The sequence below is a fragment of the Achroia grisella genome, unplaced genomic scaffold (assembly GCF_030625045.1).
Source record: "Achroia grisella isolate CSIRO2021 unplaced genomic scaffold, CSIRO_AGI_Agris_v1 utg869, whole genome shotgun sequence".
Taxonomy (NCBI): domain Eukaryota; kingdom Metazoa; phylum Arthropoda; class Insecta; order Lepidoptera; family Pyralidae; genus Achroia; species Achroia grisella.
The window spans coordinates 160,011-179,417 of record NW_026713049.1 but is presented as its reverse complement, the minus strand read 5'-3'; the positions used below and the strand labels follow the sequence as shown (position 1 = coordinate 179,417).

The 19,407-nt window shown below is 31.0% G+C and overlaps 1 protein-coding gene across 1 annotated transcript in view; it reads right to left on the bottom strand.

The window, feature by feature from the left end:
• LOC131852852 (high affinity cAMP-specific and IBMX-insensitive 3',5'-cyclic phosphodiesterase 8-like) overlaps positions 1–5,693 on the bottom strand; it is a 96,391-nt gene extending 90,698 nt beyond the window's left edge. The window contains exons 1-2 of the mRNA XM_059203590.1: positions 5,625–5,693; positions 2,450–2,515 (exon numbers count right to left, since the gene is read on the bottom strand). Coding sequence (XP_059059573.1) covers positions 2,450–2,515; positions 5,625–5,693 — 135 coding nt within the window. The remainder of the gene's footprint in view (positions 1–2,449; positions 2,516–5,624) is intronic.
• Positions 5,694–19,407: the final 13,714 nt, after the last annotated feature.

The window sequence follows — 19,407 nt, the reverse complement described above, 5'->3', positions numbered from 1 at the left end:
ATTAAATTGTTCACTACAAATCGAAATAAAAATATCACATATTTTCTAGTAAAAGCACAAAATAGTTTATCTAATTTGATTTATGTTTATAAAAGAAATAAAAACAAGTTATAAAATTTATTAAGATTAATCAGGCATCTGGTACTAAATATGATTATTTACTATTGAATAAATAAATAATTAAATCTAAGAATTTTCATCAATTTAATTACCACCTAATCAATAAAAAAAGAATATTTTTAATTAAGTAAAAGTGCATTATGAATTACCCTAATTAAATGATATGATTATAATTCGCTACGTGACTAAACGATATGTACCTGCGTCCATGTTTGAAATTCGTCGTGTTTAGAGTACGAGGCGTTTGGAACACAACAATTAAAAAATACTGCGAGTTCAGAACAAATTGCATACATATTAACTGTCCATACACTATTAATAACTATCACAGACTGTAGTAGGCCTTACAAAACATTAAAGATAAGTCTTTATAGCTTGGATAATGATTGAAAATTGCGGATTAGGCAAGTATATTTGAGGACGAATTAGATTACGATAAATAGTAATCCTTTACGTGAATTCACTTTCAATCTATCTACCGATGTTATGACTAACCTACATCAATGGAAGATGATGTGATGTTACAATCAGAAGACACAAAGTAATCTTATTACAAACATATTTTTAAAATAAGGTTTTCTGGAAATGTAATGATCATGCCTTACCGTTTAATGCTATAATTAACGACCTATGTGGTATAGCTGTTTCGCACATCGGCTTACCTCCAATTCTCATGATAGAAACATTTGGATTCATGATATGAGACTAGATAACAAACATATAGACAATTAAACACGCTTTGCCTCTATAATATTAGTAAAGATACAGAAACCACATTCTTGTGAATTTATAAATCTAAATGAAATACAACATTAGGCATTCTAACACCAACTGGTTCATATTTGGCGAAAATATCACAAAAACAAAAAATAAGGTCGACGTAAGAACCATTATCACTAATAGATGCTTAATTATGTAAAAGATAGACATAGTAATGTTTACTGATAAAAAAAGGTATTATCTAATCTAGACTACATTTTTATTTTTTTATGCTAACTCCATAAATGTACTATACGAATATGTTTTGTCGTTAGACTCACAGCCTAGGTCTAGTAAGTCTAGATAAATGGTTATTAGCCAATGGTCTACTGGTAGTCTCTGGAAGTACACGACGTGTTTACTTGTATAAATAGATTGATGAATGTAAACGACGGCGACATTTAAATAGGTCCATTTAAATGGAACATTAGGTGTAAAGTAATAACCGCGTAATACTTAAACAGCGGCATGCATCACAACATCACGTTATCAAGTAATGCACGTGGTACCACTTATTCGATGACACTCCGGAGGATGTCATGCCTCCATGACCCGTAATTCCATCTTCGTCTCTCCTTTTAACGAAAACACATCTTACAAAGCAAGGTACTTGGTGACTGAAATAAGTGAGATGTACACTTAAATCAACTTTGTACAGAATCTAGGTATCTTGATAAAATATTAATTCTTAAACTCGGACAAGAACTTGCATTTCTGTAGACGCATAAGTCCAAACACTATCCATAATATAAATAGAAGAATAACTATACGATGGTTTCAGTGGTCTCGAGGTTTAGTTCTGATGGTCGCGGGTTATTCCGCGCACGGTACAAACATTTGTCTTAAAGGAATGATATGATTCTTTTATTGGTTTTCTACGTATATTATGTATGTATTTACAAATAAAATGTATAAGTATATCTATCAGATATTTGGTACCCATAATACAAGGTCTGCTTGGGTTTGGGACATGCCGCTGTATGAATTGTCAAGGGATATTAAACTAGTTGACCCGCGCAGCTTCGTCTGCATCACACTATATTATTATATTTCACCCAATTTATATAATGCTAGCTGTTCCCGCGACTTCGTCCGCGTTGAATTTTATTTTAGTTTTCTAAAATAATGGATTTTTAAAATAAAAAAGTCAGTTATTACATCAGCTTCAAAAAAAGTCCTTCATCAAAATCGGTCCAGTCATTTCTGAGATATATACTTCTAGTTGAACAAACAGACAGACAGACAAAAATTGTAAAAAATGTTATTTTGGTGTACCATATTGTGTTTGGTGTACCGTATATATGTGTATTCATATGCATGTAGTAAAAAACGGTTATTTCAATATTACAAACAGACACTCCAATTTTATTTATATGTATAGATAATATCTTATTGAATTATAGCCTATGTGTTATTCTGATGAATAAGCTATATTAGTGTAAAGTTTCATCAAAATCAGTTCACTTCAAAAATAAATAGAAACTTCATCAAGCTACATTTCATCTCTGAAAATATATACTTCTAGTTGGACTCACGGAGTTAGTCTGGATGACGTGACATAAGTACTTACGGCGACGTCCACTAATGGTTCGTCTTCCGGCGTGAGAGCAAGCGAAGATCTGCGACCGGCACGGGCCTACGGCGATGAGTTCAAATTAATTTATAAAATAACAGAACACATTTAAGATATACATAGATATATTCAAGAAAAATTAAAACTGTTATTGCATTATTAAAGATATCTCAAATACTACTGGCGATCATTATCTAAAATACACCAAGTTCTGAATAAAAAAAAACAATATCAATTCAATACAATCGAATTAAGAATCTCTATATTTTAAGTTTTGTTCATAAAATGGAATAAGTTTTACGTCAGGTCCTACGGTATGAGTTCAAATTAATTTATAATATAAATAAATATTTGTTACAGAAAACGGAAAGATACCGTTACTTGGTAGGTACCTCTCCTATCACATAAATACTGAACGGTTATACTATTTTTTTTTAAAGTACCCGCGTAATTGTGTGTACTCTCTTGCGTTAATGGTTTACCCTGGCGGAGCACCAGTGGAGGATGATAAGATGAACATGAGATTAGGTCAGTTAGCCCATCGTGGCAAATTCACCAGGAATTTATCATAATGTTTTCCAGGGCGAACCGCGTGGAGACCACATTGATATGGTACATTACTAGCACGGGGGCCATCAGTCATTACTAATAAGACCTTTCGCCTTATTGATCTTAAGAACAATATTAGAGTAAAGAGACTTCTCTTTTTTATATTGAAAGAGTTTGGGAGTCCTAGATCAAGGAGACTAGGGACTGCATTTTTATTTAGATGATGGAGGAATAATGATTCTGCGTATAGTGATGATATGCAACAATTAGTGATGAAAAGATAAAAATGGAATTAGTCATGGACTCAGTGATTTCACCTTGAACACATCGTTAAATTACATAAATAAATTCACTCATTGTAACACTACATTGAGTGCCTATTTTAATTGGTATGGTAAACATGTTGACTGTCCACCAAATGATAAGTGGTAACCTTCGACTACATACATGAGCACTATAGACATCATGTTATCACGTGATGCCCATGATAACGCTCATGCATTGTTATTCTAAGGGACGACTGACCTGGTTGTTTGTAAACAATCAATGAATTTTTCGCTAAAAGTTGGCGTAATGTTTAGTAATATAAGTAATAGTATATCTTTAAATAATATGTATTAACACCTAATAAACATAATTGTTTTATTAATACTGACATTCTTTTAATATTGATAGTTGATACCATATTTGCCTTTAAGACTGTAATTTTAGTGACTTAGGTACAACCGAAACAGATTACTAAAAGCCATTTGGCGGCTAAAACAGTTACTATAAAAAATAATATAATGAAACCCATACAAAATTACTACAATAACATGTTAAACGTAAACAACTACATTAGTTGATAAAAAACTGTGTAGCATTTCTTTTTTAAAATTGAGACTTAGTCATGCTGAGAACTTTTTATAAGTCAATCTCGGTAAAAATATGATGTAGATGAAGCATATAACGCCATCTATTGGAGTGATGTGGATAGTCTTTATCTCAATGAGATGCGCGGCGGTTGGTAATGTTGCGCGTGCCTATACGATGACCCTGACTTTTCAATGGAGAACGGACGCTTGCTATTGAGAGATTGATTAAAATTAAATAGTTTATAATAAATTTTTGTATGTAGTGTTTTATGACCGTTATCTTAAACTAGCAGTGCCTGCGGTTTCACCCGCATGAAATTTAGAGCAGAAATCAAAATAATATATATATTATCCTGATTAGTAAGCTACATTACTATAAAGTTTCATCAAAAGAGTAATAAACATCCATCCATCCATATTCACAATCTTTCGCGTTTATAATATTAATGATATTAGTAACATAGTTGGTGTAGAGTTAGACTAGAGTCTACAGAAAATAATGATTTCGCATTTAATTTTTTCGATCAAATTTAATTTTGCGTTTACTCTCAATTTTTAACGCCTGATTACAAAAAGAGGGATGTTATAAGTCGAAAGAACCCATTATTTTGGAGATTTGTTTTTGTTTGAAAGCTTAATATAAAGCTTAATATAATTAATATAAATTGTAGCTTCTTAGCTACAATTTATTTGAGTTTTTTTTAGGATTACGTATAGTTTTTAATTATACACACAAATAGACAATTCGTACGTGTTGCATAGTAGAGACAGTTTTATTTATATACACGTACTATGAATTTCTTATAGAACAATAATACGCTATACTTTATTATTATCTGCATTCATTATAATGATTTCAAGTATATTCTTTCATGAAGATACAATACGTAGGCTACAGCCTCGTGGAATATGCAAAGTATACTCTTTAATGATGGGAAGAAGGGGACTGTTAGTAATGATCCTGACGTATATTATTTACTTTAATCATGTTAATATATTGAACTATTAAGTTTCTTAGAAACATTTCTTTAAAAAATAATGTGTGGTTTCTAATAAAACATAAGAGTATCTATGTCAGTAATTCTTTTAACTACTCCCAGAATGTCGCTAATGCCGTGTAGATAAGAAAAAATATATAATAAAGCATTTAAACCAAACCCGCAACTGCTAGCGAGTGTTTATGTTCAAAACCAGTAGAGGTACATAGGTGGTTTGTTATGATTATGTTTGTATGTTTTCATTGATAATCGTCGTACACACAACATTATTGAAAATCGTCGATAATGGCGAATTGGAAGATCGTTAGTAGAAGAAGTAACAGCGAAATGTAGTCGACCATTACATGAAATATATCCCGTATTATTTGAACTATAAATAGAAATCATCTTTATTCAAACTTAATATCAATTAATATTACTTAATAAATTTTTTATAGTCATAAGTTGAATGAAACTTGCATGTTGTTCTTTTAAATAAATGTCTACAAATTTCAAGTAGCTTTAAAAATTAACGTAAACAACTTATAGAGATGTTATTGATGAAGTATTTACTTTTATTGGTCATTCCTATATTTGGACAGTGTACAACAAGTAGCGACAATTTTCCATTTATATTCACCATTCACTGTGTGAATTTCGCAAGTCTTTGCATATATTTATATACATATGTAAAATATAATATATAGGTAATCGTTAACGACCTGGATACAAAGAGCAAAAAGAATTTTGAGACAAATAGATATACCATAAACCATCACCTGTCTCTACTACTTCGTCGTCATCGCGCGTCTGAAGCCATCGTTTCACCAATTCCACGCTGGTTTCTTCACCAGCCAACATTTTTTATTCACATACTTTTATAAGCACTCAGACAAATATTGCTTTTCACTTTTTAATAACACAACATTCATATGCATTTGATAGAGATCATTGACCTGAGTTGAATATATAGCTTTCACTAGAACTAATAAAAAATATTTAAATCATTTCACTATTATAAACAACAATCGAACACTCATTCTTAAAATTGGAATATTAAAGACAATAGACAATACAAACAATAAAATTGCGAACGGAGCAAAAACAAAACGAGTTAGCTTTTGCTTTAACCGAAGAAATGACACTACGTTGTTGCGTTCAAATATCGAATTAATTAAATGACGATCGTTGAAAAGCGAATGTAAACAGCGAGTACTAGATGAATCCAATTTATATTTGCAGTCGTGTGACTCATTTGTATTGGAAATTTCGACTTTATGACAAAGAGGTTGAAGATATTTTTTGTTTGAACGATGCAGCGGTTACGTTGTTGGCGAAGAGTTTGTAGTGCGCCAAGCGGTCGGTTAGGTAATGGCCGTCAAGTCGAGACAGTTGATCGAAGAAGGGGGGTAAATGTAGGCCGAGCGTAGTGTCTGGTCACACATTAACAGACTGGAAGGGATATGTTATAAAATTATAAGAAAGCTTTAACTTGAACACTATACGAGGCAAATAAAATTACCAATTTCTTTGTATCGCAATGTAAACAAAATTTATACTGATATCTGCTATCGTAATATGAATAAACAAGGTAAATGACGACCATTGAGGTCGTTATTTACCTCGTTTATTCATATTACATCTTGTGGAGTAGCACACCGCTTTACTTCCAATGGCCGCAGATTCAAGTCTCGCATCATAAAAATAAAAGCTGATGTGTGTATTGGATCTTTTCTGTGTATATTATGTATATACGTACAAAGTAAAGGTTTTAGTATTTTTATCAGTTGTTTGATACCCATTGTACGAGCTTTGCCTAGTTTGTGTGTAGTAGTAGTTGGTATTGTGTAAACCTTTATTATTATTTCTAACGAGTAAGGCAACAAGGTGTGATTTTATTTTTTCCCTATAATTTACACTCTAAGGACGTATATTTTATTTTAGAAAAAGTAAAAGTATTTTTATTGCAGTTCACATAGCGTTTTCTTTAATGTTTGCAAATGTTTTATAATAAGACGTTACAAGGAAGTTGTAAACTGATAACTTTCGTTTATTTTGAAGCGATAAAACTTAATTTGTATGATTATATCGATGATATTTTATCGCTTGACTACGAAGGTATCAATAAAATAATAAAATATTGTAAAATAAAATTATATGGCATTATAGAAATTTTAGAAGTGATAATTAAATATTTTATTGCCAATATCGAAAATACTGAAGACCAACCAAATATATCGCTTCAGAGTTGTCAAATCAAAAATCATTACTCATATATGTCAATTTCGGCCCCTTAATTTATTATCATTATACAGGGATAATGATAATAAATTAAGGGTCCAGTTCGGTTTACTTCAGTTGAGAAGATCTGGCAAGAAACTCAACTGGTACATTTTTTAAATACTTTTATCATTTTTTTAATCGATAATTTTTAAGATAGGTTGGTTTCAATAATGCAATGTGTCATAATTTTTTATAATATGTGCCTGTCACATTGTGGTGATCTGGTAAGTCAAGTATTTTCTTTTATTAAGAGTTTTGGGCTATTGTCAGGTGCTAAGCCTGTAGTACTGAAACCTGCATAGATCTATTGTGCTCGCCTTTTTAAAGTTCGCTACTATGATTAATATTCTATATCTTATCTTCGATATTCTTACGAGCGATGATTTTTATCTTCTCAGGACATAGTGTATATTTTCCAAAGGAGATATTTTGTTTATGCATGAGTGGGCTACAAGCACATACGACGTGTAGTGGCGTTTCCTCTTCTGTTTGCTAAAGTCTGCACATTGTTTTCAAGTCAAGTAGAGATAGACTTTTTTCTGGATTTTAACTATAACGATGGTTTCGTCATATAGTATGTTTTTATTCACTAAATTGATTCTGAGAATACTCGTCGAGAACCATTCTATTCGTTATGATGGATCGGTAACAATGGTATTTTTAATATATTCCAAAACAGATATCGATACCGATACGATAAACATATAAACAGATACGATAAATATTATTAATATCTTCTGTTTACCTGTCTGTTTCTTACCTTAGGCGTTCCTAGCTTCTAACACGAAAGGGGGATCAAGATTTTCTGGCCCAGGGTGGAGCTTTTTGGGCAGCTGTCCACCCTTGTCCCACACCCATGGCTACACGAGTCGTAATTATTAATCTAAACTATATATATGAATACATACGTACATATGTTAACTCTATATAAAAGCATGTTATGTGATATTAAGATGCATTACAATGCTATTCGTATATTTTGTTAATATAATATATAGTGGCCGTAATTGCGGATTCTGAGGTGGAGTCTGGAATGGCGAAATGGATTTTATACAACGGCATGTGCTTGAATTAATTTCAGTAAAATGAGCATTTTAATTTTATGTAAATGTATTATAACTATCATGTCTTTTGTTAGGTTAGTATTACCATACTATACGGCTTGTTTAATATTAAGGTAATATTAGATTGTACTAGCAATACTAACCGATTCAACTATTTTTATTCTTATTAAATGTCATGTATCAAAAAATGCATTTTTTCCATTTTAATATTTATTAAATTTGAAAAGATTTTTTGTTTGTTTTTAATTAAAGTGTCGATTTTGTATTATTTCAATACATTAAATAATGTATTTAGCGGCTTTTTGTTAACAACTGTATAAATCTACATGAATTAATAAAATATACTAAAGGATTGGTCCATTACTGGCTGGATTCAGCAATAAGGCTGTATTTTTGATCTAAATAAGCTTTCGTTTATAAAATGTTTATGTTTTTTTCTTTTGACTAGCGGTTTAGCTCACAGCCGTATTCCTCGCATGGCACGTCTTATATCATACTCATGATTCATGAGTATGTATTGGTTGTATTGTTTGTATTGGTCTAGGTATTTTCTATATATAATATGTATATTTAAAAAGCAATTACTTAACATCAGTTTTGTCAATTGTGTTTTGTGAATTGTCGTGGGTTATTATTATTACTTCTGAATGCGCAATAAATTGAGAGAGATTGCTTATCATTAAGACCGCCTCTTGTTCAGGAAAATTTATTATTTTAATTATTTTATGTATAAATTTCTATGTAGATTCTATAAAATTGATATTCTATATTATCTTTCTGGTATTATGATGTTTTTGAAAGTTCTCCTATATATTCAGTGTAACACAAAGGTAAGGACTAATGTATGTTAGTGAAGCAACAATACGATACATTTGGTACAATTAGTATTCTGCCATTGTTTATCTCCTGTGTTGTAGCGCAACTAAATCACTGACACACGACTCTTGTCACACGAAAGACAATTAATGTCAACAGTTTGACATGTCTCTGTACAGTGCCAGTGAAATATCAAGTAGGCTGTACAATTATTACACCTCAGGTACTTTATCCTTCATAGTAATATTTTATTTCTACACAGTAATTTCAGCAACATTGGTATTATTACTCTATTTTTTCTACAACTAATGGTAGTAGTTACTCTATTTTTTCTACAAACAATAGGCTCTTATGATATATCAAAACTACCAGTCAGCGCGAAGTGTTTTTGAGCTAATAACTCACAAGAAACTGAACTCATTTTCTTTTCAATTGTATCTTTATTATTGCGTTTCTAAAAATACTGGTATTTTTAGAAACAAAAATACAGATATATTTAATCAACTAGAGAGAATAGAGTGACCGCCAATATATGCTATTGCAATTTTGTTAACAGTAAATAGTGTAATCAGTGGCCGTAACCTGAACAGATTTACAATATACATATAGATATTTTATATACCAATTTTTAATACTAATAGCTATTTATTTAGTGGTACACAGGGCAGGTGGCCTGTGTCGTAATTAATGGAATATTAGTGAAATAAGATTCGACCGCGACCTCTGTGTCGTTTACCTTTTATTTTATCTTTAGTGTTCGGACCCGTGTATTTATGAATTATGATTATTTATGATTTATGAAATTTGATTGTGATATATGAATTGAGTGATTGATGAAACAATAACAACAAATATTTTATTGATATACAACAAATATTTTATTAATATTCACGCCATTTCTTATTACATTATTACATTAATAAAAATGTAATGAGCAAACCTTATTTTTATATATATCAACTTTCACACAATTCATTCAACTATTTTTTGGTCGTACTGTCCCTGTCCATCCACCCACCTTCATGTTGTTTACTTTCTTTAAGACATGATATTAATAAATATAACCTCTGAGCAAGTATTTTTCTTAACTTTTTTTAGCCTTTAAGATATTAATTGTCGAATAAAAAATAATAATTACTAAAGTAGACTTTTTGTTTTGTAATGTTTCGCCATTTACACAAATTTAAAAAAAAAACGCCATCTTTTTGTCACACTTTCTTGACACTTTTGATACCTGTTTAGTAATCGTTTTATAAAACTGTTCCCTGCGATTTTGTCTGCATTTTTGAGACAAAAGCTAAGCTAATGTCTGTATTGGTGATATAATCGATATTCCGCTGTTTACCCGTGAAAAGTTTAAAAATAAGCACTTTTGAATTTATTTTATTTAGTAGTGCATCTATTTGATATTCTGTGGTAATACAGTATATAGGTGTGAAACTGTAACTAGGACAGTTAAAAAGATCCTGTTACGTCATTTTACGTTGGTATAGGGGAACGAGATAATAAACTTGGGTAAATATCGTCTTACTCACGATTACCTTATGGCGGCCTACAGCTCAGTATCGCAGTATCTTAAATAATCCCTTGTTTGTGAATAAATGAAATATTATATCGTTAAAATACCTTAGAGTTTTTTTGTCTGCATGGCAATAGTTGTTCATGTTCAGGACTTTCATTTAATATTAGACATTGACACCTATATAAGTAAATATTGTAAATGATGTGACTATTTAAAAAAAAAAAAATTCAGAGTATCTTTCCAGTTTTTCTCAATTGAATCTGTATGCTGAACTATACTGGACGGTAGGGAAAAACTATAAAAATTTGACGTTTATAAGCGACTAAAATGAATAAATGAGTTTTTGAATTTGAATATGAATATCGTGTAGAGACAGACAGACGCAAAAAAACACAAGGTGTACTTAATAGCACCATTGCCTTTACCACTCTCCTCGGTTGTTGTTTCTTGGCCTATGTAACCAGCTCATTTCAACTTGTGTTTTTGTTGTCCTTTGGGTAGGAGGAAGAAGATATTGATGGTTATGAGGACTTGTGGCCTCCTTGATAGTAATTCACTCTGTTAAGTCAAATTTCACGCGGTGCCCTTGAAACAATAGTGGTCAATTTTTAGTAAATTTGTCAGGATAGTCTAACTGACATGATTTCACTCTTATTCTATTTTAATCCTGTACTCTGCCAGTATACCGTTAGCTTATGTACACATACATAGGTATAACAATCCATATATATCAAATAAAAAAATCCTTTGTACAATATTGGTCGTGGCAGTTCTTCTGCGACAACTTCATTCTCCAAACTCCGAGTTTTTGTAAACTCGGAGTTTGGAATATCATGAATGAATTAGATACAACTTTGTAGTTTTATCTAATTCATTCATGATATTCGTATCATTTTCAGTTTGAATGCATGACTGTAAACAACAAACAAATTCAAAGACAAGGAACGTGGAATTATCCACTGTTACCGTCACAAAGTTAGAAGCGGCTAATTAGAGGTAATTTCCGTGGCAATTTAATTGAACCTCTTGCGATTGTGACGTCAGAGAAATAGCGTGTAAGCGTTCTGCATAACGAGCGGTGCAATTTGTTGCCAAGTCCAGAAAATGTACGAATATTTTAGGTGTAAGAATATTTAGACGTAGATAAGATGTTCACTATATTAAGGAAAGAATTATGAATAATTTTGTGAATATATTAAACGATTTTATAATCAGTTCGAAAAACTAAGAAGTGAAAGATGTTTAGAATATTTAAGATTAAACTTGTTCATAAAAAATATCTTTATCGTAGTAAAAAGACAAAGAAAATTCGTCAAAGAAAATTTATAAAATCAAATAAAAACTATTTATTCTTACCTTTATAGTAAACAATTTACAATTTGGTTTATATTTAATTTTTTATCATTAAAAGGATTACAGTTTAATCCTAACTAATGTTAAAGTGATTATGTTCGTTACGCTTCAATCCTAAACCGCTGAATCGATTATGATGACATTGGTATAGAGACACATGGGTCCCTAAGGACCTAACTACGAAGCTATTTTTTCTAGCTAAAACCTTCTAAGGGATGGGGCAAGGAAAGATATAATATAATATAATATATAATTCAAATATTATTTAATGTAATAGTAAAAAAAATAAATATAATGTATATAAAACTTTTTATAGCATCATTCAATTTGCTTCGATCTTTGCAGAATTATGATAATTACTATAGTATAATAATTGAGAAAATAAATATTAACGTGACCGAAATCAAAGTTAAAAACTAGTAGGTATGGGCAATAAACATAACAATCGAAATATTGATTCAGTTCACGGAGATGAATGTCGTGGAATGTGATTGAAATACAAGCGTCTACAGGTTTATATGTCATATCTTCAATCAAGTTCGTATTGTCGCATTATCTAATCATTCCACCGATATTTGGGTGGTTGAACCCTATCGGTTGAATACTCTGAGCCATCTGAGCGTAAAATTCAATGAGCTTCTACAGAATGTAAATATATAAATTAAAATATTACATTTTGCAGAAATTATGTTAGATATTGTCTTTATTTATTATTTATTATTATCTGCGTCGACGTCTTCGTCTCTTGAGATAAAAAAATACAGCCAATGTCCGTTCTAAGGATACAATGTATCTTTATGTCGAATTTATTACAATTTATTCATTGGTTTTAGCGTAAAAGTGGGGCAAACATTTATATTTACAATTATCAATATACTCGTACATGTGCATTTATATTTGTAAGCTTTCAGATTTATAATATCAGTAGGATTGTTTCTAATAAATTTAAGATTTTAACAAGCTTAATTATCGTTTAACATATTAGCATAGAATAATATATTTTTAACAAATTTGTAGATACATGTTAAGTATTTATAGGTAGTCTAAAAAGCAAGCGAAACTCGGATGGCCTTCCGAGAAGTAATCAATAAGATTCGAAAGTTTCGAATGGGGTCATTCAAGACAGGAAGAAAAAAGGATTTTATATAATTCAGTAATGTCAAAGTATAGAAACAATGAAATTACCTATATCATTATAAATGATCATATTAGCACTGTCTCATTTATAACTAGCTATATCCCGTCGTCCTGTCTGAAATACAGTCCATGTTACATGTTGAGTATGATCTTTTTATATATATGAAAGAATATTTATTATAGGTTATATATAAGATATTATTTGAGTTAATCCATTACAAACAATAATACAGTTTTCTATTCATATTTTTTTATCTGACTGGAACGGAAAACTGACTGGCTGCCCGTCTAGTGTGTAGTAATACATAAATAGTATCACAAATATGACGTCATTATGTGATGCTAGCGGCACTCGCTTATACTTATGCATCATTGATCTTGTATCCATTCCACAGGTGGCATGATTTCGTAAACTAATTTCATTTCCATACCTTCAACAAAAACATATCCTACAACGCAAGCTGCTACAAAGGTACTAGATTATTTAAATTGTATAATGTTATAAGTTATGTAAATAATGACATAATTCTAGATAACTTATTACAAAGCCATCTCTGTAGATGGCTTTGTACAAAGTGTATCTCAGTAATATCTGTAGAAAATAAACATCTCCTAAATGAGTTATTTGAAATTATTAATACCTCAAAAAAAAACACAACCTTAGGTTAACAAGTACGACGTCTTTATGAATAAAACTTTTTTCGGATGACGATGGAAACAGATCCTGAGCTAACGGTATACGCTGGTGGGTACCAATGAAGAATGAATGAGCTAGATTGAAAACAAAACAATTATGTATTGAGAACACGTGGAAGTCCTGACCTGACAATAAGATCAATAGTCCTCATTATGAACAATCCAATCTCATTCATATGATTGTATAACGTTAACAAACACATATTTTTTAATTTCTTTATGATTCGACCGATAGTATTTGAAATATACAAAATTCTTAATTGGAAAGTGAGAATTCAAGACCTTTCCACGACCTAGGTTTCGGTTGAAATAACAAACCATAAGCCATGAAGTCATAACGAAGTTATAACGTTCCGGTTCACCAACTGTAACTACGGAACCTAAAAAGACTTTTATTTTATGTAAACAAAAATATTACGAAAATTCATGTCGGTAGATAGGTACCTCCTTTATTCACTCTGTTGGGTAAAGAATGACTGAAGCGTAGGCAAATATGGATTTTCAGGAGGTTGTAAACAAGCATAATCCTTATAATACTATAAATTTAAGAGTCAGTTCGTTTGTTCGTTAATGTCACTACTGAACGAATCTTGACGAAATTTGGCATATACGTACCTTTACAGTCGGTGTTACTAGGATAGAGTTATGTAAAACTAGTTGTAAATAGCGAAATTCGTTTAATAAAATCAGCTTCGTATTCCATTTTCAGTTATAATTGGTTGTTATTTCTTTTTGTTTGACAACAAGATTCGAATGAAATTATCAACAAAACAAAAGGAAAAGTAAATTGTTTAGTCTACCATCGGAGATTTGACTGGAGAATAGTAAATGGATAGCAGATACGAAATCTATAACAAGCTATCCAAGCACAGTAAACAATCTATACTAATATTTTAATGCGGAACTGTCTGATGTCTGTTACTCTTTAGGTAACGAATGTTTGACATAAAGACATACCATAGCAGACATAGGCTATCTCTTAAACATAAAATAAACATTTTTCTAAAAAAAAAGGCAGACGACGTCGAGGGTAGCAGTTATAAATGCGAAAGAATAACTATCTTTCTGTTTCACAACTAAATGGCCGAATTTATCTTGATGAAATTTGTCATGAAAACAAATTCTATCATGAGGATGCACAAAGGCTATCTTTTCTCTAAAAAGCAAGCGAAGTCGCTGACAGCTAGTATCACCATAAAATATTGAAAGGAAATACGATTAACACTGCATAAAATATAGTTTCCTGTTTTGATTAATTATTTTACATTATAACAGAGCTAACGCACGTAATAAATACTTGTGCCGACTTGTAGGTATATTTACGTCATAATATTGACGGCTGGATTAAGGATATTATTGATTAGATTATTAATACGGTTTTAACATATAAGAATGTCTTATGAGTATATGTGAAATATATCGACGTATTAATATGACGTTGTTTACTGGCAGAACCTCAAAACAATGATAGGGACAATAATGGGCCACTGACCCTTAAACAAACACCAGTACACAATAGATGTTACAGACAGTCCCCTTTGTCGGGGCTGCTTTGAAGCCGAAGAAGGAGCCGCTTACGTAATCCTAGAATGCGTAGCAGTGACCACATAACGAACACAAATCCTCGGAGTTAAATTCGTGAAGTCGTAAAGACACCAGGAGACGTCTCCTGCTTTTCAGAGAGAAGGAGACGTCTAGCAGAGAGAAGAGCTTAGCTGCTTACTTTAGTGGTCTCGGCTCTACACGCACAACGGCCCAGATGAGATCAGATCAGATGAGGCTGATTGCGCAAAGTAGAGTCCAAATTACATTTTATATGACGTTGATTATGTCTTGATAATTGTATTTTTATTTATTTGTATATTCAAATTTAAGTCCAAAAATAATTTGTTAATGTAGGTCAATTTAGTAACTTATGAAAGTTAAGATTTATGTTTTTTTTTATTTTATTGTTCAGTTTAGTTTACAAATTCAAATGAGAAGAATTGACTAAAAGAAATTTGTTGTTCCTTTTTAACTTATTTAGGTAGTTTTTTAACAATAAATAAAAAATCCGTAACATGGACAACTATTACCCTGTACGTTTGTAATTTAAGTGTTCGTTTAACGAGTTATAAATTGGCTTTGCTTAGTAAGTATGTCTTAACAGAAGTTTTAAATTTATGTAAAGGTGACTTCAGAATAGCTTTTTGTTTAATCTTTTATAAATTCAACGTATGCGATTTTTTAACATCATCATTAAGGTAGACTTTGTACAATGTCATATATGTACCTATGTATATTATATCGCCTATTTTCGGTGCCATGTAGCTTTATTTGTAACCTGTATTTCATTCTGAAATTGGAGATACCATTATGCAATATGATATATGCTATTGAAATATATATAATACATTATTACTACAAAACAAGACATTGAGTCGAAACATAATATTCCGGAATACGTGGGTACTGCGACATATATCCATTGTTGTCTTTATGAACATAGCTTAACACTTTGCATCGGTCCCTTTATAAGAGACTTAACATTACAACGTAAATATTATATATACAAGTTACGTCATCGATGGCTTAGCTGTTTAACACACCGTCTCTGGTCACGGGTTCAATTCTCGCACAATACAAACATTTGTAGAGACAAACACTGTTAAGTCTGGGTAAAGCTGTGTAAATTATCCTAAGGTTTTATCAGGTAAAAAAAAATAGAACCACTATATATTACACCTATTTGTAGCATCTCACCCTTACGGTGAATCTGTCTAGTCTCTGCCTATAACCTCAATATCCTTTTCATTTATTAAATTTCCGTATCAGTGAATTTCATCTTTGTTATTGTTCTAGCGGTTATTGTAAACATTTTCCACTATATTGAATTACGATGGATATAATTTCCTGTAAAGGGACTTCAAAAGGCTGTTCTTAACTTTAGTTACGCGATATCTTTATAAATTTTGAAATGAAATAGATATTTTTAATCAATAACGTCGTACTAGTAATTAATGATTCAATATGAATATATATTTGGTTTCAGATCAGTTAGTACAATAAAGTTATTTATTTAGTCTTTGATTGGCTAGTTAATGTAAGAAAAGTAACATAAAAATATACTTACAAAAGATAACTTTATTGAAATAAAATAACGCTTTACCGCCGGTTTGATTACTCGTACCGTATAAATATTTGTATTTATTAATGAGTTTGGTTGTTTGTATTGATCTGGGTGTTTCTTATGTATATTATGTATATATTTATTAAAAAAAAATTAAGTATACCTATCAGTTATCTATTACCCATAACAGAACCTCTGCTTAGCTTGGGACTAGAGTGAGAATGATCCGGGGTCATTATTATTAATATTATAGATGCAATGAAATATTATTATGATTAATATAGTAATTACTAAAATTTTGTAAAAAGTAGTTTTCATGGTTTTCTCAGTTTCAATCATTTTTGCAAGATGTATGTTAACGGATATATTAAAGGCGCCTGCATGATGAATACATCATTTCTTATTAATAATTCTTTTAATAAAATCGCCGATTTTCAGTAGAGCAAGTGGGAATAACGATGTCTTTATTGAATAATAAAATACATTTTAACCAATACTATATGTATGTTGCTTTGTTATCCTCAGAACTACAAAGTTATAATTCCATTTCCATTAGTTCAATTCTTGTATCCCAACTGACGAATGGAAACACAGCTTGCGAGGCTTCTCGGCGGCAGAAATACGGGCTTCTTTTAAAACACAATGCAAATATAGTGTAGATATAATATTATACGTAATAGATAACGTAGTAGGTAATAATAGTGAGTGAAATTAGCACAAGGTTGACAGTTATCGCATAGTGTAGCTGAGATACAATGGTTGGATCGCCGACTAACTTAATGCTTATATCACGAAACCAAACGATCACGCATAAACATTCCGTTTTAGTGTACAATCAAAACGAGCATCAATAGTAGTTGACACACAGATGTAGTTGTGAACTGGTTACATGATATCCTAATGAAATGTATAAGGACTTAGAAGTTATGCTTGTTATTTGATAAGCAAACTAAACTGATGGCTTATATGGTCTAGCGGTTCAGCACTTTACTTTTAATGGTCGCGAGGTCGATTCCTCGTACTGAACAAACATTTATATTCATAAGTATAATCGGTCTGGGTTTTATAAAAGAAATCTAATTATTTATACCAGTTGTCTAATACCCCTAAATACAAGCTCTTCTTACCTTGGGTAGATGGTGTTGTGCGAGTAGTCCGGGGGTTTGTATTTGTATTATTATTAATCAGTGTGTTCATCATTATAGTTACATAGAACAAAATATAAATTTTATATGTTATTCCATATGATCATAATTCAATTTAAAGTCATAGGTTGATGAATCTTATTGTTGTTTATATTATATATGACACGATCGTCATTTTATATTTACTATTATTGTATTGTACCAAGATACAGATAATTTTAATATCTGATAACAAGGCACAGTTGAAGTAGGTGCTTCACTTCACAGGAATTTTACAGCAATTATCCGAGATCAACTTGTTATATGAAAATATGAATATTTTGGGCAAAATTGTTAACTTTTATTACTTAATTATTTATCACACTAATTGCCGGATACTCGAGTTAAAATACCTTGTGTTATGAGAAACGAGATATTGAAAATCAGACGGCGGAAAACAAATTATCTGGCTATGCGAAAGGCTCGATACTTGATAGGACTAATTTAGGAAACTAACTTTTGTAATTAGCTTAAGATCGGATTCTGAAATTAATATGTTCTTCCGTTCTTTAATCGCAATGTATTTTTTACAGTATATTTTAAAGAAATTGATTTTCCACAATACTTGGTTTCGTACAGATTTTTGAACCTTTGTTCAGCAGTGGACGTCTTCCGGTCTGAAAGATTGAATGATGATGATCAATACTTCGATTTCACTTAATTTTGTACTGAAATATATTATTACGTGATAGGAGTCAATAGTAAAATATATTTTTAGTAATGGTATTATTTTAATTAAAAACTACTAGTAGCCATTCTTACGCTCAGACAAGAGTATATTCTACAGTTTATTAATGGATTAAAAAATACATTCTAATTACAAAATAGACGAACGGAGTAATTTTAATGCCAGATCTTGTTCACGTTGTATATACTGTACATTTAGCAGCTTGAGAGTTCATTGAGTGGTTTGTAGATTAAATAATGTTTTGATTATATTATATTTAAGTATAGGATACTTAAATATAATATAATAGCTGTTTCGCGGCTCTGTCCATGTCATATATAGACTAAATTACGCGCTGATGATGAATATATTTTATAAGTGAAAGAACTCGAGTCCCGCAATAGTCGGAAGTAAGGCGGTTTGCTAAACTGTCAGACCATCGAGACGCCCTACTATATTGTCCTCCGTCCGCCTATATACATAGCTATATGTATAAAACGGAATTTAATAAAATATCATTGGAATCTCAGGTGCAGATTAAAAAGACCTTTAATGCTCGGATCAACGTTGTAGCGGTCACACCTAAGCTACCTATATACCTATTGTTATTTATTTACGAGATGCAAGTGGGTAAACGTAATAGGGTTGTCAAAGAATGATTTATGTAAGTAATACATGTAAGCCAGTAATTTATGATTAATGAGTACACACTTTTCTGAATTACTTATTGGGATCATTATCAGT